General features: G+C 35.7%; 2 protein-coding genes across 5 annotated transcripts in view; one reads left to right on the top strand and one right to left on the bottom strand.

Annotated features, from left to right (window-relative positions):
- Nucleotides 1-2,915: 2,915 nt before the first annotated feature.
- On the bottom strand, nt 2,916-4,854 carry LOC128990565 (uncharacterized). Its single transcript, XM_054412994.1, has 2 exons — nt 4,722-4,854; nt 2,916-3,535 (listed from the first exon to the last, which is right to left on the bottom strand). Exons 1-2 carry the CDS (start codon nt 4,743-4,745, stop codon nt 3,059-3,061), a joined length of 501 nt encoding a protein of 166 aa, XP_054268969.1. The 5' UTR covers nt 4,746-4,854; the 3' UTR covers nt 2,916-3,058.
- A 3,628-nt stretch (nt 4,855-8,482) lies between these two features.
- The window catches only part of LOC128988630 (coronin-7-like), a 48,236-nt gene continuing 34,052 nt past the window's right edge, over nt 8,483-22,666 (top strand). For all 4 annotated transcript variants that reach the window (XM_054410103.1, XM_054410102.1, XM_054410101.1 and 1 more), the window contains exons 1-7: nt 8,483-8,603; nt 15,317-15,494; nt 15,622-15,770; nt 16,496-16,682; nt 17,714-17,805; nt 18,248-18,373; nt 19,262-19,344. In XM_054410103.1, the coding sequence (XP_054266078.1) occupies nt 15,335-15,494; nt 15,622-15,770; nt 16,496-16,682; nt 17,714-17,805; nt 18,248-18,373; nt 19,262-19,344 (797 nt within the window). In that variant the 5' untranslated portion in view covers nt 8,483-8,603; nt 15,317-15,334. The remainder of the gene's footprint in view (nt 8,604-15,316; nt 15,495-15,621; nt 15,771-16,495; nt 16,683-17,713; nt 17,806-18,247; nt 18,374-19,261; nt 19,345-22,666) is intronic.

The following is a 22,666-nucleotide window of genomic DNA, read 5'->3' as shown; positions in this document are numbered from 1 at the left end:
ATGTTTTTAATCCCAGCGGGTAATTTATTGTAAATTTTTGGTCCTATATACTGAGGGGATAAATGAAAGATTTTAAGCCTATGTTGAACTGGTTTTATAATATTTTTGAATCTTGTGTTATGTGGATGAGATTGTTGACAGTCCATGAATGTGTCGAAATCACTTTTAACCAATAATGCCAATTTGTAAATATAAGAGCTAAAAAAAGTTAAAATTTTAAAATTAATAAATAAATCTTTACAATGTGTTCTACGGGAGACTCTGGCCATTAATCTTACAGCTCTTTTTTGGAGAATAAATATTTTTTTGGCCTGGCTTGATGAGCCCCATACAGTAATTCCATAATTCATAATCGATGAAAAATATGCGTGATATACTACTATTTGTGTTTCTAGATTAGTAGTATCCCGAATTATTGTGAGAACAAATGTTGCTGAGCGTAGTCTTTTTGGTAGGTTTTTAATGTGTTTTTGCCAATTTAGTTGCGAATCGATTTCTATTCCCAAATAATTTATTGACTGTTGTGAATGAATTGTAGTTAAGTTTGTATTTACAATTATTTCTTGGTTAATATTGGATGCAGAAAACTGAATTAGTTGAGTTTTTGCCACATTCATGGTCAGGCCATTTACTGCAAACCAATCCCCAAGGAGTTGAAATTCCTTAGTTATTGAGGCTTGAATGAACTCATTGTTTTGTCCTGTGCAAATTAAAGCGGTATCATCTGCGTATTGAAAGGTGGACATCTTAGTAGCATTGCATAGATCATTAACATAAATAATGAATAAACAAGGGCAGAGAATGGAGCCCTGAGGAACTCCATTGGGGTTAATGTTCCACTCTGATTTATAATTTCTCTGCATTTTTTGTAAAATAAGTCTTTGTTTTCCGGTCTTTAAAAATTATATGAACCATTTTAATTCAGTATTTTTTATTCCATGCATACTTAATTTTTCTATGAGTATCTCATGATTCACACAGTCAAAAGCCTTGGATAGGTCACATAGCACACCCACAGTCTTCTGCGATCCATCCAAGGCTTCTGCAATGTAGTTAATCATTTTTGTTATGGATTTTTCAGTACCGAGTTCTGGGCGGAAACCAAACTGTGAAGGATTTATTAAATTATTGCTTTCTAAATATTCTGTTAGTTGAATCTTTAAAATTTTTTCAAAAATCTTTGAAAAACAAGGCAGAAGGGCGATGGGGCGGTAGTTAGAGGGATCGTTGACATCGCCCTCTTTGAACAGAGGTTTAATCTCAGCCAACTTTAGCTTATCAGGAAAACCCCCCCCCCCCCTCAAGGGACTGATTCACTATTTGGCATAATGGATGTTCTATAAATTTAAAAACTTTTTTAATGACAAATACCCCCGCCGCAGCAAACCTGCAGACTTAGCGAATTTCCATCTGCCTGATTAGATTTAAACTAAATTGTCTCCTTAAAAATATCACATTTATTCCCTATTTAAACAGAATTAGTTTAATGAGTACTTAGGTTTGCTGCAACAGGGAGGGTAAAAAAGTTTTTTTTAATGTAAAATATTAAAAGGTACTGTGGTTTAGTAAGAAATTAATGTATTTTCCAAATTTGATCAAAATCCTACTAATATTATAAATGAGAAAGTTTGGATGTATGGATGTATGGATGTATGGATGTATGTTTGTGACAAGTGAACGCGAAAAATACTGGTCGGATTGGGCTGAAATTTGGCATGATGATAGCTCACATTCCCGATTAACATATAGGCATATTCTTATTTCAAAAATCCTTTCGGGCTCCGCCCCAGTGGCTCTGGAGTTTCCCATGTTAACCTTATGAGAAATGGAATTATTGAATCTTAACAGCTGTTTCAATTAAACAAGTTGGTTCTGTTCTATGATGTTCAATAGCATTAAAGTTACAAGGATTACCAACAGGGTGCAGCACTATTATTTCTTTTACATTTACATAATTTATGACAACAGCTAATTTGCAACCAAAAGGTGAGTGAGCGTAGCGAACGAACTTCAACCTGGAGGCGAGTTAGCGTAGCGAACGAGCTAACCTGAAGGCAAGTGAGCGCAGCGAACGAGCTCCAACCTAAAGGTGAGTGAGCGTAGCGAACGAGCTCCAACGTAAAGGTGAGTGAGCGTAGCGAACGAGCTCCAACCTAAAGGGGAGTGAGCGTAGCGAACAAACTTCAACCAGGACGTGATTGAGCCATGCGAACGAGATAATCTTGGAAATTAAGTAGTTAAACGGGGCAAAGCCCGCGGGTTACAGCTAGTATGTTCATAAACAAGCAAACTACAACAGTTGACTTATTCTCCATAAGAATAACATGGGAATTTTAAAATTACAATTTTTTTGAATTTTCTCCGTAACAATTAGGCGGATAATAACGCTTCAATATACTAAATTATTTGTTTTTTTAAGCTCTACAGAATGGTTTAAAAAGAAATTGTAAAATCTTGTGTTTTTAGGGTCAAAAATGGGAAAACCCTATTTTTACCCCATAAAACCCCCCATAAACCCCCGTTCCCATAGTCCGATCATGCTGGTTCGCGAACTCATTCAAGTTTATCCTGCCTTACACCTTCAAACCAAATTTAATCAAAATCGGACAAAAATTACTCAAGTTATCGTGCGGATGGACACATATATATATATATATATATATATCTATATATAGATATATAAAAATTTGAACGAATGGTGTTTTTGGCCTCTGGGGACATCAAAATGAAAAAGTAAATCGGTCCCGGGCTGAGGTCTTACCATGAGACCTACGGTAATAGCTACTTCCCTATAGGGAAATTCGCTAAAAGAGGAATTTCACCCCAACCTGAGGACTTAGTGTTACTGAGAGATGTAACAACTACTACTACTACTACTACTGATGAGCAACTTACTACTACTACTTACTTACTTACGCTACTTGCTGAGCAACCGACTCACCAGTCACCAGCATATAAATGCACTTAAGACTCTGACTTTGATGAATAATTTGACTCTGTACCTAGTTCAAAGAGTTTATTTGATGTTTGATCATAATTTCTTCTTATTTCTAGCTATCTATCTTCGATGGAACATATTCTTAAAGAAATTAGAAAATGGTCCATCAGATTTTGGTCCTCTTGCTCCAGGATCTGTAGGGCCACCGGGGCCGTACGAACTTTGACCCCACTTTGGACCCTCATGGCCGTAGGAGCTTTGACCCCACTTTTGACCCTCTTGGCCGTAGGAACTTTGACCCTCCTTTGGACCCCCATTTTTGTATTGGTAATCAAAACCTCCCCCAGGTTTCTCCTTGTAGTAGTGGTGATGATGGTGGTGCACGACTCTCGGGGATGGGTGGTGGTTACGACTCATCAACATTGCCAAGAGCAAACCCAGGCTGCCTAGTCCGAATCCCCCTGTGTATCCGAAAAATCCGGGGCTGAAGCCAAAGCCAACCTGGGGTCCAGTGTTGTAGTCATCATAGTAAGATGAACTGTAGCCGAATGAGGCAACATTGCAGCTGCTGCTGATGGATAGAAAACACGCTGATATCTGGAATATAAAGTATACTTGATAGTCATCAGAACAACTTATGCCTTAATGTTGGTCTATTTTTTAATGTTTCTTGGTTGTTACACAGTGTGTCCAGTAAGTAAAGAGCTAAGCCCTGTTAAATGCTATGTTTTGTAACATTGTGATTGGAGTCACTCGATTTCATGAAATATGACTTTAAGAACTTTAAAGTCCGACATTTTGAAATTTTAGATCTGTCCAAGCTAAATTTTTTTTAAAGAATTATTTGTTAACTAGTATTTGTAAAGTACAAAATGGCATAGTAAAAAAGTATTTTTGGGGAAAATGTCAAACATTATTACTCTACTTTGACCCTTTTTTTAAACCGTTTCCTGAGGTATTGCTTTTTACTTACCGGACACCATGTATGTTTTTATATTTACTGACACATTTCCATTTCCTCAACTGAAACTAAGTTTTGTTATGGTGGTTACAAAATAGACAAAAACACTCAAGAGCCAAACAATAAATTATAATAGAGTTAAAATATAGACAGCTATCACATCATGTATGTAAATTTTATCTGTATTTATATAAGTCTGAATAGGATAAGATACAGTCATATTTGTATTTATAATCCTTATTGGGAGAAAGCACAAGTTCTTTCCAAAAAAATCAATCAATATGAGCAGTAGTGTTTTATCATAATAGAGCATCACACTATAACAAAACTATGGGTGAATATATGTAAATACCCAATAAATGGTTTGTTGGTTAGCTTCCATGCCAAAACAACTTTTATAAGGGATTATTGAATGTACCTATTTGAAAGAAAACACTCCTCAAAATCCACCAGTTGATTTTTTACATTAATTGTACTTGTATCACAAGTAATTTTTAAAAATTACCTGTTTAAAAAAAAAAAATCCAATTTCAGAACATATTTTATAAAAGCTTTTGTACAAACAAACAAAAATATTTCAAAACATTTATTTAAATAAAAAAATATATTTTCAACATTTAAAAAAGTTTTTTTTCCTATTACAGGGGCCAAATAAATTAGCATATATGTCTTACTCTATATCACACATACAACAAGTTTGACATACATTTAGTTAAGTTTAAGTAATAAATTATGCTTATTAGAGGACAATTCATATTTTCAATTTAAAATTTGGATAAAAATAATATTCCTGAATTTAGCTTTACTCAACAGCCTACGTACCACAACCAGATAATGTATCTTCATTTTCTAAAAAAAAAAACAGAAATCTTAAATTAAATAAACATTTGTACAATTACACTAAATCGTTCCAAAGCACTTGTTGACCACTGTACACCTCATTAAAACGGTCAGTTATCTTATATACAATCTGGATGACTATAAATGACAGAGTTGATGAATCATATCAGATTACAAAAATATTTTTCATTTGTATGTATCTATGCACGCAAGCAAAGTCAAATATCTACCTCTTTTGTATAATGATACACAAGGGCAAACGAATTTTTGTAAATTAATGCAGAGTACCGTACCTGGGGACTGATGTGATTAATCACAATGGACTATTAATTAGGGTGATGTTAGATAGTAGATATTTTTATGTTAGATATTAAAAAGATATAGGGTGCGATATTAAAAATCGGTAGTGATGCTGTCAATATAAATTGCAATTTATTTACCTTCTAAAACATCTGAGGATGTAAAAAATGGCATGCCCAACAACTTGATAAAGGTATTCAAAGTCAAATATGGCACCAATTCAATTAGCAATAAAGTAAATCTACTTGAAGACTGTTTCCATCGATATTATATATATATTGATAGATATTATATATATATATATAGTATATATAGTCTATATAGTATATATAGTATATATAGTCTTTATTGATATCGATGTGTGTTTCTTGCTGACCCATGTAGCATAGATAGTTGGGCCAACTTTGGCCAACTGTGGGACAGTTGGTCGATGGGACAGTTGGTCGATGGTTGGTTGGAGCTTCAACAACCAACCAACTGTTGTCCAACTGTATATCTCGTAGTTAGGCCAACCAATATTTACAACTGTCTACCAACATGGGTTCATTTAATGAAATACATTATATGCATTGCTGGGTATCATACATCAAGCCAACCGTTGTCCAACCGTTTTTCACTCCGTTGGACCAACAAAAGATACTTTTGTTGGACCAACGATGGTCCATAGTTTTTAGTTTAGAGGACTTTCATTCTCTGGATCTAGCTTTCACAACATAATTATAGTAATGCAAATATTTTTAAAATTAATATTCTTTAACTTATTTGCAACAATTTAAGGGGAAAGAGTAATTAATCATACTCGTATAACAGTCAATTATAATAGCATTAATAATCTAAAGGTAATTAAATAATCTATATTCAAATATACCAGTATCCTCTCTAACTCCCCCCCAAAAAAATAATAACTACTTATGGTGCCTTTAACAGATTAAAAGAATCATATTATACTGTGTAGTTTGCAATTGTCGGCTACTCTTAATTACACCACTTGAAAACTCTCTATATCAACAATCACAGATAGCTCAGTGGTAAGGTAAGAGGCTCATAAGTCGAAGGATTCGGGTTTCAAAACCCGTCTGAGCCAAAAAATTTTGTTCTAGCTTTTTTTCAAAATTTGTTTTTATAAACTATTTAATAAATATACTCAACTAATAATCATGCTTTTCATATTAAATCTTTATTATTTTGTGTTAAATAAAACGGTTGGTTGGATATCAGTTGTGTTATGGTTACTAGTGGTTTAAATAGTGGTTTAAATATGGATTAGTGGTTTAAATGGTACCTTATTCATGCAATCCAATTGTTGTCTCCACAACTAGTTTCAACCTGCTAGGAGGTCATCATCAGGTGAGTACAAGGATGAATTACTTCATATGAAGGTTGTCGGTAACATTTTTTTTACATTTACACAAACACATGCACAACAATTGGATTGCATGAATAAGGTATTTAAACCACTATCATAGTTATTATTCGCAATCCGGATGCTACCCACACCATAATGTGTTATGGTTAGTTGGCCATCAGTATTTTTGGATGGTTGGGCCATTGTTGGACAATGGTTGGTTGGAAAACAGTTTAAAGAGGTGACATTTCTACCGTTGGCCAACTGTGTATGGCTCCACAATTTACCAACGTTGGCCCAACCATCTGTGCTACATGGGGAGTTGAAGAGGTGAGAATAAGATACAACCTTTAACCCTGACATTTCTATCTGTATTTAAAGGAGTTTGGACGGATACGATTCGAGCTATGGTCTTGCTGGTTTCCACCTGCGTAATATTATGAGTTTTCACTTTATAAGTTTGCAGCTTTCTATATAGTAGCAGTGACGTAGCCAGGATTTCAAAATAGGGGGGGTTGACCGACCGGGGGGTCTGGTGGTATCCCATACCCCCCCAGGTAAAAGGGGGGCCCGGTTAATATTAAAAAAATATAGGCCCTAACACGGTGTTAGGCTCTATTGGCATTGAAACTAATCAACCCCAACGTCAATACAGTATGATTATATAATTTAACATTTCATTTAACAAACAAAATATTATATTTAAGACTGGAAGGGGGGGGGTCCGGACCCCCAGGACCACCCCCTGATGGCTACGTCACTGATAGGAGGTAAGTTAGGCTTCCTAGAACAAATATCCCTCAACTCAAACTGGTGAACAAGTGAGACTGAGAGGCAAACCAAAAATAAACGGTATCAGCATTCTGACAATACTTTCTCCTATAAGTTTGTCAATAACCTTTATCATGTAAGCGGCGAGAGTAAATATACGGAAATGGGATTTGTACAATTTTGTTCAGAATTTAAAGGGCTACAACATACTAAATTTTTATCAAAATCGTTCGGGCCATCTTTGAGAAAATTCGATTTTTCCTGTTTTTTATGGGTTTTTATGGGAAAATCCCCATTAAAAATCAAAACTTTTAAAAAATGAAAAAAACGCCTGGAGATAACATGGATTAGAACCTACATACCAAATTTGATCGAAATCGGGCCACAGGTGTAATCCCTAGCTCTGTACACATCCAGACACACTCACACACGCACACAGACACACACGCACTCAAACAGACACACACACACACACACAGACATCACTCCACGAATATATCCACTCAAAACTTGAAAATGTTGACGAAAACAATACTTTCTCCATATACTATGGTATAGGGGGAGAAAGTAAAAGGAGCACACACTTACAAAAAATACTAATACTGCCAGAAATAGCAGTGGAAAGTAGAAGAGTAATGTAGGTACTGTACCTATTTATTTCACGCTATATTTTATTTCCAATGTAATAGCCTAACGTATTAAAGGAATGAATAAAACAATATCTGTAATAATGTAGTAAAATAGGGAAGGTTATGCCATAGACTAACCAACACTTGGGGGAGTATGTTTTATCTATGGTTATGCCCCCTCTCGGTTTTAAGTGTATTGAGCCGTTGGTTATACTTTTTACATCCCTTAAACGGCTTACATTTTGCTAATAATATTAAATAACACTTAAAACATAATAATAATAAAATGAATAGTCTAATTATTTACTTTTATGACACGATTTGACGAGGGTGGAGCTTAATACACTTTTACCACAGACAATATAATACTTTTACGAATTGTTATTATACTTTTTTGTAGTACGTCCCTCTCCATGGATCGAAGGTGTTTGATGTTTACTGGCCGTTTACTTTATCCAAATGGTAAGAAGGAAACTCCCTTAATACACAAGTCATAATAACAAGTAATTTCCTACTAATAACCTTAATTTTTGCTCTCGTAGGAAATACTATAAAATAAAAAATTATATACATTGACAATGTGTAATCTAACTTGTAAATAGTTCTAAATTTAAGAAGCTATCGTTATTATTATAAAGTATTTGGTCAAGTTTTAGCTAATCTACTTCCTGCTGTTCAGTCATTGGTTAAGAAATTGACAGACGCTTGTGCTTGTGTGTATTGTGTATTGGTTGACGTCTGTCTCTGTACTGACAAGTAAACAAAGTGGTTTGTGACATAAGTACAATACTAAAAGGAGTTGTTTTTGTGTCATCTAAGGTAAATTTACTCTATATTTACTCTCAACACATCGAATAGACGAATTAAATCCGTGTATTTTTTATGGTTTCATTCCCAGTAGTTACAGTAAGAGAATTTCATTGCATTGTCGGTTTTGTTTAGGCTAAGCTCTCCATTGTTATCCGTCATAAGGTAAAGCAGCCGGTTTCTGATAATGGCTTGAATTTCAATGACATTTATTTACTCTATCAATTCTTACTTTGTATTTAAATTTGTATTATCAGTGAACATCTTCTGCAATTTGTATTTCAGACTGCACTAGAAGTACAGATACAATAAACAGCTTATTTTTCTTAAACTTAGGTCCTAGTCTAGGCCTAGATGATTACGTTATCAATAAAATTTTAAGTCAATTTGACACAAATCAGAGTCTAGATGTTTGCTAATTAATTTGTATCTTTAGCCTAGCCTATACAAATCAATTTATGAACCATTTTTGCAAAGTTACAGATGTCAGATTATTGAAACCCCATTAAGTTATCACACTCTTTCAGTTGTTCAGTTAAGATTCTTAACTATGTTTAACCTTGCATACATCAAAATTGATTAAAATATAGGTGGGCTTGTGTTAATCCTGATTCATAAATTGGGTTAAATTCGGTTTGAGTTAGGCCTAATCACTTTTATAAATTGACCACAAATTTCACTTTAACTGGGTGAATGAAATAAAGTTATAGTCCGTCCATTTGGTCATGATACCCAGCGGATTAGGAACCTTCTCGGGACTCCAACTCACCCGCTCGCCGGGCTGGCCGGAGACAAACAGTGACTCACCCACTGTCACAGTCCCACAGATCTGCAACTTTTTTTATTTTAATTTAAAATAAATTGTTCTATATAGATTTGAGTTCTACATGAAATTCCAAGGGTACACTTCCATATCTGTTGGCACAAACAACCGAATGAAAATATCAATCTATAACTTAGCCTATATCAATTATTCGATATAACTTATCGTTTTTAGTTAGGTAAGGTTAACCTAACCTAACCAACCAAACAATAGATTGAATAAAAAAATTGAATAATCAATATTACTCATTCGGTTGTTTGTGTCAATAGATATGGAAGTGTACCCAATTCCAAAAATAATGAGGCCCAAACATGATGTGGATATTTAGGTAATATCTACGATCTGAAAGTAGTTGGCCTACAATTACTCTGTATGGTCACCAGCTTTATTTTATTTATTTATTTTTTTGTATTTGATTTTATTTTAGTTTACATTCTAACGGACAGCTGCTCCATTTTGATATTTGGTACAATTTAGTTCAATAACATACAAGACTTGCTTAAAGCTAACTAACTTAAGCTAATTAACAATGAATCAGTTAAAATCAAAACAAAAATGAGAAACGGCAACATGGTGGTAAAAATGACAGCAGCAAGCAACAAAACGAGTGATAAAACATAACAGTAACAACAAAATACCCCCGCCGCAGCAAACCTGCAGACTTAGCGAATTTCCATCTGCCTGATTAGATTTAAACTAAATTGTCTCCTTAAAAATATCACATTTATTCCCTATTTAAACAGAATTAGTTTAATGAGTACTTAGGTTTGCTGCAACAGGGAGGGTAAAAAAGTTTTTTTTAATGTAAAATATTAAAAGGTACTGTGGTTTAGTAAGAAATTAATGTATTTTCCAAATTTGATCAAAATATGTTCATAAACAAGCAAACTACAACAGTTGACTTATTCTCCATAAGAATAACATGGGAATTTTAAAATTACAATTTTTTTGAATTTTCTCCGTAACAATTAGGCGGATAATAACGCTTCAATATACTAAATTATTTGTTTTTTTAAGCTCTACAGAATGGTTTAAAAAGAAATTGTAAAATCTTGTGTTTTTAGGGTCAAAAATGGGAAAACCCTATTTTTACCCCATAAAACCCCCCATAAACCCAAGTTCCCATAGTCCGATCATGCTGGTTCGCGAACTCATTCAAGTTTATCCTGCCTTACACCTTCAAACCAAATTTTATCAAAATCGGACAAAAATTACTCAAGTTATCGTGCGGATGCACACATATATATATATATCTCTATATATAGATATATAAAAATTTGAACGAATGGTGTTTTTGGCCTCTGGGGACATCAAAATGAAAAAGTAAATCGGTCCCGGGCTTAGGTCTTACCATGAGACCTACGGTAATAGCTACTTCCCTATAGGGAAATTCGCTAACAATTCAATTTAAGCTTTACAATTCAATAACAATAATAGTTAACAAAGAATAACAGTTTAAATTCATTATAAAAGAAATAACTTAACAATAAATTAACAAAGAAAAACAGTGTGGAAATAAATGCTTTCAACAAAGATAACAATATAAAGATAACAATGATAAATAAAATTGAAACAATGAAACAGTGGTGTAGACTTTGAAAAGAAAAACAAAAGAAATAGACTACATAAACACTCTTCTAACCCTTCGCTTGAATGAGGCAACACCAAACAGGAAGAAGTCAGCACCATCAGACACGCCGTTTCCTGCTCGTTGCATGCGTGCCACAGCCCCATTTGCCTCGTAGTTCGTGCGGTGGTGTAGTCTCGCAAAGAGGTCTCTTGAACGGGTGCACGAAGGAGTTTTGAGCTGGATCTGTCGTAGGATTTCAGGACAGTCAATAGGTAGGCTACTACCATTTAGTATCTTATGAAGGACTGTCAGAACAGTGATAGCCCTACAATCCTCCAGAGGCTGTAGGCCAAGGTCCCGCGACAGGTCTTCAACTGGAACCTGGTGATATTGAATTCCATTTTTTACCTCAACCATCCTGACGAATCTGTGTTGGATCCTCTCTAGTTCATCACAAGGTACTTCTGATGAGGGCTCCATACAGTTGAACAATATTCTAGGATGAGTCGCACCAACGTACAACGTTTTCAACTTTGTCCGACTTTCAGATAGTAAATATTAAGTACTGTATGGCTATTCTATAGTACTCTGGGCTTCACAGCCTTTCCAATCCATATCAACAAAAGCTTAAAGGTTCCAGATGTGTTTGCTAAACAGTATATAGGGAGATTTTTTTGCATTCTGTGATCAGGACCGGTCAGTAACCTTCTTTTGTACAGGCTGAGAACTTTTTAGGTAACATTTTAAAGTTAATAATAACTTGATAATAATTTGGTCATTTGTGGAACCCTTGATAATTTCTTCAAGTCATGTTTAAAAACATCAACTGCATCGTCATCTGCTGACAACTTCTTTCCAAATAAATATAGCAAATCCCATAGCGATTTTTAAACCTGCTAAGCCACCTGTTACTAGCATCAAATTCTTTTTATATCTGTGCCAAGCATTTTAGCCAAAAGCTTAGCCTTTTCTGAAGAACAGAGAACCTTACCTGGGTTCCTTTTTCCCTTTGTTGTGTGAACCAAAAAAAACAATGATTCATTAGGCCTAACTCTTTAAAATTAGTAGTACTTCATATTTTTACGATTAGGAACTGTTAAGTAATATTTAAAAGTTTTTCCTTGCTTATAATCCAGTCAGCAACTGTTGAAACCTGCAGCTACATTCCTCAAAATTTCTTCTATTTCCTATTCATCTCACAGCTTCTAGTTTTTATTGATGCTCATTACAACATGTTTCCTTTTAGCGAATTTCCCTGTAGGGAAGTAGAGCTATTACCGTAGGTTTCATGGTAAGACCTAAGCCCGGGACCGATTTACTTTTTCATTTTGATGTCCCCAGAGGCCAAAAACACCATTGGTTCAAATTTTTATCTACCTATAAGTACCGGTATAATATCTAATATATAAAATTCTCGTGTCACAGTGTTTGTCTGCAAACTCCTCCGGAACGACTTCACCGATCGTTATGAAATTTGGTGTGTAAATTCTGTAGGTATGCGAATCGGACGTAAACTATTTCCCGTTTCGAAATTCTTAAAAGGGCTCCGCCCCAGTGGCTCTGGAGTTTCCCATGTTAACCTTATGAGAAATGGAATTAATGAATCTTAACAGCTGTTTCAATTAAACAAGTTGGTTCTGTTCTATGATGTTCAATACCATTAAAGTTACAAGGATTACCAACAGGGTGCAGCACTATTTTTTTTTTAAATTTATGACAACAGCTAATTTCCAACCAAAAGGTGAGTGAGCGTAGCGAACGAACTTCAACCTGGAGGCGAGTTAGCGTAGCGAACAAGCTAACCTGAAGGCAAGTGAGCGCAGCGAACGAGCTCCAATCTAAAGGTGAGTGAGCGTAGCGAACGAGCTCCAACCCAAAGGTGAGTGAGCGTAGCGAACGAACTTCAACCTGGAGGCGAGTTAGCGTTGCGAACGAGCTAACCTGAAGGCAAGTGAGCGCAGCGAACGAGCTCCAACCTAAAGGTGAGTGAGCGTAGCGAACGAGCTCCAACCCAAAGGTGAGTGAGCGTAGCGAACGAACTTCAACCAGGACGTGATTGAGCGATGCGAACGAGATCATCTTGAAAATTAAACGTAACGGTACTTTCTTTCCATCGGTCTGTCTTAGGGGAAACCTATAACTTAGGCGATACGAAGTTCGCCGGGTCAGCTAGTATCTATATATAGATATATATATATGTGTCCATCCGCACGATAACTTGAGTAATTTTGTCCGATTTTGATAAAATTTGGTTTGAAGGTGTAAGGCGGGATAATCTTGAATGAGTTCGCGAACCAGCATGATTGGACTATGTGAACGGATGCTTATGGGGGGCTTTATGGGGTAAAAATAGGTTTTTCCCATTTTTGACCCTAAAAACACAAAATTTCACAATTTCTTTTTATACCATTTTGTAGAGCTTTAAAAAACAAATAAATTAGTATAGGCCTATTGAAGCGTTATTATGCGCCTAATTGTTACGGAGAAAATTCAAAAAAATTGTAATTTTAAAATTCCCATTTATTCTTATGGATAACTAGCAGAGTACCCGTCCTTCGTACGGGGTTGAAATATAAGTATAATATGCTTATTGCAGTTATACTTAAGCTTTGCGATTGCAATGGTTGGAGGACACAGTTTGATAAAATTTGCTTTTTAAAATTTACAGTATTCTATAGTATTACACATCTACCATAGCCATAATGTTCTACCATTTCACCAAACAATAGAGAAAAATAAATTATCAATTCGCAAAATATCACAAATTATTCATGAAATGAAAAACATAAACATAACTGTAAACAATCCTACTTTGACAGTTCTCATTGCGAATCACAGTTTTTTGCTGCTGCTTAGTTCAAATTAGCTGTTTTCATTAATGCAAAAAATATATAGTGCTGCACCCTGTTGGTAAATCTTATAACTTTTTAATGCTTTTCCATATCATAGAAACAACTTTTTTAGTTGAAACAGCTGACTAAATTCTTTAATTCCCTTTAAATATGAATACTTATAAGGTTAACATGGGGAATTACAGAGCCACTGGGGCGGAGCCCGAAAGGATTTTTGAGATAAGAATATGCCTATATGTTAATCGGGAATGTAAGCTATCATCATGCCAAATTTCAGCCCAATCCGTCCAGTGGTTTATGCGTGATTGAACTTCAAACAAACAAACAAACAAACAAACACACAAACTTTCACATTTATAATATTAGTAAGAAAGATAAGTCAACTGTTGTAGTTTGCTTGTTTATGAACATATTTTGATCAAATTTGGAAAATACATGAATTTCTTACTAAACTACAGTACCTTTTAACATTTTACATAAAAAAAAAACTTTTTTACCCTCCCTGTTGCAGCAAACCTAAGTACTCATTAAACTAATTCTTAGACATTTTAGTTTGAATCCAATCAGGCAAATGGAAATTCGCTAAGTCTGCAGGTTTGCTGCGGCGGGGGTATTTTTTTACATTATAGGCCTAGCCTACAAATTGTAAAATTATATATATATATATATAAAAAAATAGCACTGTAAGTAACCCGTTAATCTTATGAAACACACACATACGGTTAGAACAGTTTTACATTTAGGCCTAATTTACTTCAATCGCAAGACACAAAGGAGCAGATGCAAACGAGTGCACTGATACAAATGTAACACTGGCCATAGTAATGCAGAAAGTTTTCATGGAATGCGCAAGCGGGGGAAGGCTTGGTCAGTCGCAACGGGTTATTCTGAGAAGGTCAGTGGCCGCGGCGGCAGTGACTCTTGTCATGCCGATGCCGGGCCAGCTATCTACACCACGGCTGACAAGCTCTCCTGCTCATCTCATTTTCCAATTGATTTGATAAATTACAGTTTCGGTTTAACGGGGTCCGGTTTAAAATTTTAATTTTTAGGATAAGGTAGTGTGGTTAGTTTACTACAGCAGAGAGGTTTAATAACAAGATTTGCTATAGTTATTTATGAGCTGGCTAATATTTAACAATCTTGCAACAATTATCCTGCAGTGGTCTGTAATATCTCATGATCAAGGAGTTTCTTTTTTTCAATGCATCCTTGATAATTGTGTGCATAAGTTCGTTACTTTACTGTTGCTTATCATAGTTAATTATTTAAGCATTAACAATTTAATGCTGACAACTATAATGGATCTGTATCCCTCCGATAGTCGACCCATATTCTCCATTCTTAAGCTTCCAGCGTTTTCTTTTATTTCTCCTCTTTCCTTTAATGTTGGCCTACAGTTTGTCTACAGTGTGCACAGAAAAAATATAAACAAAAAAATCTCTGTATAAGTTATTCAGTATAAATTCTTTTTGTTTAGGATCCCTGAAGTGTGAAAATGGCTTGGCGATTTAAAGCATCCAAGTTTAAGAATGCCGCTCCCATCGTTCCCAAGCCTGAGGCTTGTATTAGAGACATTTCTGTGGGCTCCTATCAGACTTATGGAAACAACATTACTGCTTCTGCTGCGTTTATGGCCTTCAATGTTGACCACAACGGTAAGACTTTTGATTCTTTCTATTTTTAAGTTTAAAACTAAAACTGATTTGACTATGCAATTTTTTTTATAGGCCTATAGTGTGTATTGGCTTAGCCTAATTAAATAACTTTTAATAATTATTGTAGGCTCAAGTTTGGCAGTTTTACCAATCGATGACTGTGGGAGAAAAAGCAAAACAATGCCGTTACTGTACGCTCACACAGATACAGTAACGGACATGGACTTTTCGCCGTTTCATGACGGATTACTTGCTACAGGATCTCAAGACTGTCTGGTAAGTTAAATCAGTTTTAACTTAAATAAAAAAGAATGAAGTCAGTCTTTTGATATCTTGAACGGTTTTCAAGATATTTCCATCCACTTTTTGGACTAATACCAGTTAAACTGGTAATGTGATAGAAATCCAACAGGAGCTGGTTTGATCCTGGGACGGAGATCTCTTGTTGTTTCTGAAATTAAACATCATTTGTCGTTGGACTTGATGGGTAGGCTACAACATCCAACAAAATTTCAACGTTAAATAAGAACAAAACCAAAATTTGACTGTTGTCTTAAGACTATAAATGCCTAAAAGTATCACTGAGGTTAAAATAATATAACATTATTTAGGCCTATTCTGTAATTTAATTAATTATTCTTAACATCCCAGTTTAAGGTTTGAATAATGTTAAATTGAAAATCAGCATGTTCTGATTGTGATCTCAACTTGTTAATCAATTCAGATGTCTATTTTATTTTGTCTGTGCTTTTGTTGATTAATAATTAGTTGATTGTTTCTGTAGGCTATAGTCTAATGCAATTTGTTAACAATGTAGTGTGTATTTATTTCTTTTTATAAGAGACTTTTTGGATCAAGAAAAGCTGCCTATAGGTGATCCAAATAAAACTTTGTTTAATCAAGAAAATGAACTTAATAATGCTATATTATGCCTACTGCCAGTGTCATGTAAAATGTCCACGACTATAAAGTATTTGATTTGGTTTGTTACGTTGCACCAGGTAAAAGTATGGCACATCCCAGAGAAAGGATTGGAAGAGAACTTGACTGACCCCGAGTTGACGTTTTCCCACAAGCAGCGACGGGTGGAGACCGTCAACTTTCACCCGACAGCCAACTGTCTGCTGTGTACCTCGTCTTTCACAACAGTCACCCTGTGGGACGTCACCGCAGAGAAGGAATTGTATAGTACGTAAACAAGCAACAATGTAATACAGAAAAACCCCTTTTAACCGCACCCCTTTATACCGAAAGTTGGGTTAAACAAAACTATCATAAACAATTTAAATCAGTTGGAAAATGAGCTAAACAGGAATTGTTTGCCATGGTACAAGTTGTTCGTCCGGCTTAGCCTACAGAATGACGAAGGAGACAGCTACATGGCTCTCGGCTTTCATACCGTTATGAGAAAACAGATAATCATTCATATCTCAAAATTATTGTATTATGACATCTTACCTATATTATTAATTTAATTAGGCATAGTTTAAATAATTGTGTATTTCTAAATTATTTTTCACTACCGGTACCTATTTATTTATTTATTTATTTAACATCATCACATTACATCAATTCTCTTGACAGGTGATTTGTCATTAAGTGTAATAAAATTATACATTGAAAAATCTACATTATAAAAATCTACATTATAAATATAAAACAAATAAAGCAATCAATACAAATCTATGGGAGAAGTAATACCTTTCAAATTGTAACATCTCCAAGATATTCTTCTAGTGAGTAAAACACTACCTATGTAAGTTTTCAACCACAGTATAGCCTACCACTGTAAAGCACAGTTTGGCTTAGGACAAGGAACATGGAACATTAAACATTGTCTACAGTAATGCAATGGATAAATTACTGCTCTCTCAGAAATAAGTCATTCCACTTTCTTTTTCGCTTAGTTTTAGTTATATAATTTTTAGAATTTTTATGGATGTGAAGTATAGAAACCCATAACTACGACTATATCCGCCTGGGTGAAAATTGACATTGTCGTTGATTTGTGTGTTTCCTGTGGTAAATAAAGATATTTTTATCTTTGTCGTTTTGGTTGCGGATAAAAATCATATGTTAGTCTTTTGCCAAGAAATCTAAGCACTTCAATGCCCATAATTGAATTACTCTATTGGCTTTCTTTCTCATGATCACTGTTGTACTGTTCCGTTGTTATTGTTGTTGTTTTTTATACATTAATATCTGCTGTTTGCCCTTAGGTAACAGTGAACACACAGATGTAGTGCAATCAGTGAGTTGGAAAACTGATGGAAGATTGTTGGCGACTTCCTGCAAAGATAAGCAACTTAGGGTTAGTGTTGAAATAAAAACAAAATAAATTGCATCAGCTAACTGACACATACAATCCTCCCATTAGCTTGTCAAAAAACCCTTATGGTGGTAGGCGGTTGGAGTAACTATGATATTTTATAAGTAGAATAACAAAAATTTTAATATCCTTTGACTAGGCCTATATGGGGTTGTAAATTTTGTTTAGAGTTTAAAGGACTTAATATACTAAGTTTTAATCAAAAATTGGTTAAGCCGTTTTGCAAAAATCCAATTAGGCTAGTATGTAATACTATTTCAAAGATCGAGAATACATTTATCTGAAATTTCAGGACCAGCCTATTCCTAAATATTAATGGCATTAAGTAAGACTTTGCTGTGCTTTGGTTGGTTTGCAAATTTTGTTCTATTAGCTGTTCTTCCAAGCTATTGACCTGGTAAACTAAGAGTCCACCTTGTTGCAGGTTATAGATCCCAGAACCACTAAACACCAAGTGACGCACACAACCAATAGTCATCAGAGCATCAAAGACTCCAGAGTGGTGTGGTTGGGAGATACCAACCGAATATTGACAACTGGCTTTGACTCGGTTAGTCAGACATACATCCGGTTACGTTTCTTGGATTTTGCTTTAAAATTCATTAGGACATTATTTTGTTTAAATACTTTAAGTAGGCCTGCCTATTGAAAAATAGGAACATATTCAGAAATAGGTTCAAAAACAAAGAAAGAAGCTTCCAATAATATTATAATATATTTGTTTCCTAGAAGATATTTTGAAATGGTTTCATATGATGGCGTTTCTGCAGATAAATTAGGCTGAAGTTTCTAGTGGTCTGTGGGCCAGACTTTCTAACTTCGGGTTGGGTCCGGCCAAACATTATGGGCCAAAATTGGGTTACTTTAGAAAATATTAATAAAAAAAAATATTGTAATTTGTAAAATTGTAATGCGGTAATCAGTTTTTAAAATATTGTGCATCATCTCTCCCAGTCATATCGAGGACATCATCTCCGTACAAGGCGAAATCATGAACATCTTCTGCAATCATACCTAAATTTTGAAAATGACTTCAAAATAAAAAAAAAACAATTGTTGGGGTCGTAAATGCCTTCCCTGGGCAAGTCATAAGCTTGACCTTCTTCCGAGGTCATGATTAAATTGTGACCATCTTCTGCAGTCACTGAGACATCATCATCATCGTCTCCCGCAACTGTGGTGAAATCGTAATTTTTCAATTGTTCACTTCCTGCAGTTAAATTTAAAGCTTAGCTCAGCTTGCCCCAAAAATAATCCGCTCACATACCTCTAACATAAATTACCCGACTCCCAGCTTGCTCTGACCAGATCAGAAGACATCAAGGACCCACGGACCCCTAGAGGGTTCATTCGACAAAGTTTATACTAGTGTTGATGTTAGTTTGTAGTGATTGACAGTTTATCCTAATTGAGCTCATTGTTTTTTGATGCTTTGCAGGCTCGGCAGAGAGAAGTCTACATCAGAGATATAAGAAACTTCAGCCAACCAGAAAAAGTTCTGGTTTTGGATAGCTCTACTGGGTGAGAAAAGTTTACTCTTTGGTATATATGGTTTAGTTCTAAAATAATAACGGAAAAAGGTTAGATTTCTTAGTCATAAAAAGCAATATTGGTTGCCATTCATTAAATATTTATCAGCTAATATTTAGTCAACATTAGTAATTCAACATCTGGGGTGATAAGAGTGAGACGTAGGAATTGGCTAACTCAGGAACTCGCTAACTCGGTCGTGTGGCGGAACTGGCTAACTCTGGAACTGGTTAACCGTCTCAGTCAGGAATTGGCTAACTCCGGAACCCGCTAACTCGATTTTGTCTCGCGGCGGAATTCGCTAACTCTGGAAGTCGCTAACCCGGCCGCGCCCACTGCTCGGAGCGTTGCCAACCTTGTACGACAAAATAATTGTACACTGCCGTATTTCAAAATGTCAGTGTCTATAAAGATACAGTAAATGTTATTGTTTTTTGTTATCAATTCCACTTTTAACAGATAACTAGCCCAAAGTAATTAAAAGACAATTAAAAAATCATGAAAAAGTGTTTTTTATTAAACTGTACAATGGCCAGTTAAATGTTTATGATTTCGATCTTAAATATAAATGCCATCAGTATAAAAGAAAATAATAGAATATGAAAAATATTCAAAATTTAGTTTAATTGGTAATAAATAATTAAACCTCTACGAAATTAAGCTAAAATACACGCAAGTTCTTAAAAACGGAAAACAGATTTAATTGTAATGTCGTAATAAACCAAAACCATTAATTAATACAGTCATCAACCATCGTAACTTTCATAATTAATTCATAGATTTTAAATTAAATGTTCGTCGTTGAACCGTCCAACTTACGTGTACAAATATGATGACATAGACTAAGTTTTTATCTAGGCCTAATAGTTTGAACCAAAGCATTGTAGGCCTACTAGTAAATAGTTGCCTAATTCTAAAATGTGTTGAATTTTTTAGCAATAATGTTACATGTTTTAAAACGGTTTTTAGATTGTACACCTAAGCACCACTAGTAAAAAATAGGAGAAGATATAATATTCATATAATAAAACGTGACAGGGTTATTTTAATTCACGATTTTTAATAAACTAATTGACAGATTTTCCTGATTTGAGTGTTGGGTTTCCTTTATATTGCTTTCACAAACGATATAAACTATACCAAGCCATTGCTCGGTTCACCGTTCCCCAGTACTGAGCTACACAATAGACAATAGCTTTGTTTTTGGATAAGATAGAACCAGCCTGGAAAAAAACTCCAGACTTTTAAAAAGTAAGCCTACTGAAAGACGTAAAATTAATATTAATTCAACAAAATTAAGAGGATGACACGGGTTCTACACTAATAGCCTACGATAAAAGAAATTTACAAGTTGTATTTATGCATAGACTAACTTTTAATGCAATCCATGAATACATTAGGCCTACCACTTTATAATGTATTGATAAATATTTATTTAAATTCAATAGCTCTATTTAAAAATACATAACCACTACAATGTAATTCTGTAATGACGTTTAACCTGTAAATTTTATTATGATTTATGATTTAAGGTTACTACAAGCCCAGTATATAAAATACGAACTCAAAAATTTTATTTGCAGAAGTTCACAAAATGGTATTTATTCGAATAAAAGAAACAAATTGCGGACTACGAAAATAGATATTTCATAACATGTAATAGATCCAAATTAAATGTGCATTTTTATCTTTTTCATACCAATAAACTAATATTTAAGTAATAAACCCACATATAAAACATACTCCCTTATATTAGTACATTTCTCATCCTTATGGATGATCTGAAGACAGTTGTATTGTTAGTTCTGTCTGGTGCACTGTCTTTAGAGGTCATGTTTTGTTTACAATTGTTTCTTGTTTTCAGTAATTTAAAACCTCGTTTAACCAAATAAAACGTTCTAATCACAACTAATAACACGTCCCCTAGTTATATAACCAAACAGTAAGGAACAAATCATGAAGTTAACTATAAAATAATAGAAACACAATTTTGTCGACACTAGCTATCAGTGTCACCGGACATGAACTAGACACGAAAAACGAGCTTCAAAGTTTACAATGGGATGTAAAGTTTACTTGTGTTGGTTAGTCTATGGTAAGACTATAATGCATTTTCCACCCTAATAATCATAAGAACTTCTCTGTGGTTAAACATACTTCTAAATATATTTATTTTATCGACTACGTTGCTCTTACTCCTAATTAATCGAAGGATACGACATTATGGTGCCGATACGATATAGGTACTACACTTTCGGCAACACTGGCCAAAAATATTCGTGCTTGGCTCCCATTGGACGGCCCGCGAGGCTTCTGACTGGGAGTTAGCGAGTTCCGCCGAGGGACCGAGTTAGCGACTTCCGTACGAGGACGGAATTCGCTAACCCGGCTCTAGAGCGGGTTAGCGGGTTCCGGAGTTAGCCAATTCCGAAACCGAACAAGTTAGCGAGTTCCTCTCATCGACCAAATTTGAAGATAGGGCATTTAACATGGGGTTAGCGAGTTCCAGAGTTAGCCAATTCCGCGGACCCATAAGAGTTTGTTTAGGTTTGAGTCTCATGATTTTGTTTTTATTAGGGATGGACGGGTCCCGAAATTTCGGGAATTTTTCGGGAAAAAAATATTCCCGATTATCGGGACGGGATTACATTTTAATCGGGAATTTTTCGGGACGGGATTTGGTCCGATCGTCGGCGATTTTGCCGCTTCGCGAGTGCCGATGACGCCGCTATTGCGAGCGATAGGTCCGCGAACGCAGGAGACGAAGTCATTTCGACAATCGCGCCGTGACCGCGGAGTCCTACCGACGATCGCGCCGTGACCGCGGAGACATGCCGACGATCATGCCGTGACCGCGAGTCATACCGACGATCGCGCCGTGACCGTGGAGTCTTATCGACGATCGCGTCGTGACCGTGGAGTCCTACCGACGATCGCGCCGTGACCGCGAGTCATGCCGACGATCACGACGTGACCGTGGAGTCCTACCAACGATCACGCCGTGACCGCGAGTCATACCGACGATCGCGCCGTGACCGCGGAGTCCTATCGACGATCGCGCCGTGACCGCGAGTCATGCCGACGATCACGACGTGACCGTGGAGTCCTACCAACGATCGCGCCGTGACCGCGAGTCATACCGACGATCGCGCCGTGACCGCGGAGTCCTATCGACGATCGCGCCGTGACCGTGGAGTCCTACCGACGATCATGCCGTGACCGCGAGTCATACCGGCGATCACCCCGTGACCGCGAGTCATACCGACGATCGCGCCGTAACCGCGGAGTCATGCCGACGATCACACCGTGACCA

The sequence above is a fragment of the Macrosteles quadrilineatus genome, unplaced genomic scaffold (assembly GCF_028750875.1).
Source record: "Macrosteles quadrilineatus isolate MER2022 unplaced genomic scaffold, UCM_ALF_1.0 Scaffold_3__2_contigs__length_128488019, whole genome shotgun sequence".
In the NCBI taxonomy this organism is placed as follows: Eukaryota; Metazoa; Arthropoda; class Insecta; order Hemiptera; family Cicadellidae; genus Macrosteles; species Macrosteles quadrilineatus.
This window is presented reverse-complemented; position numbering and strand designations above follow the sequence as displayed.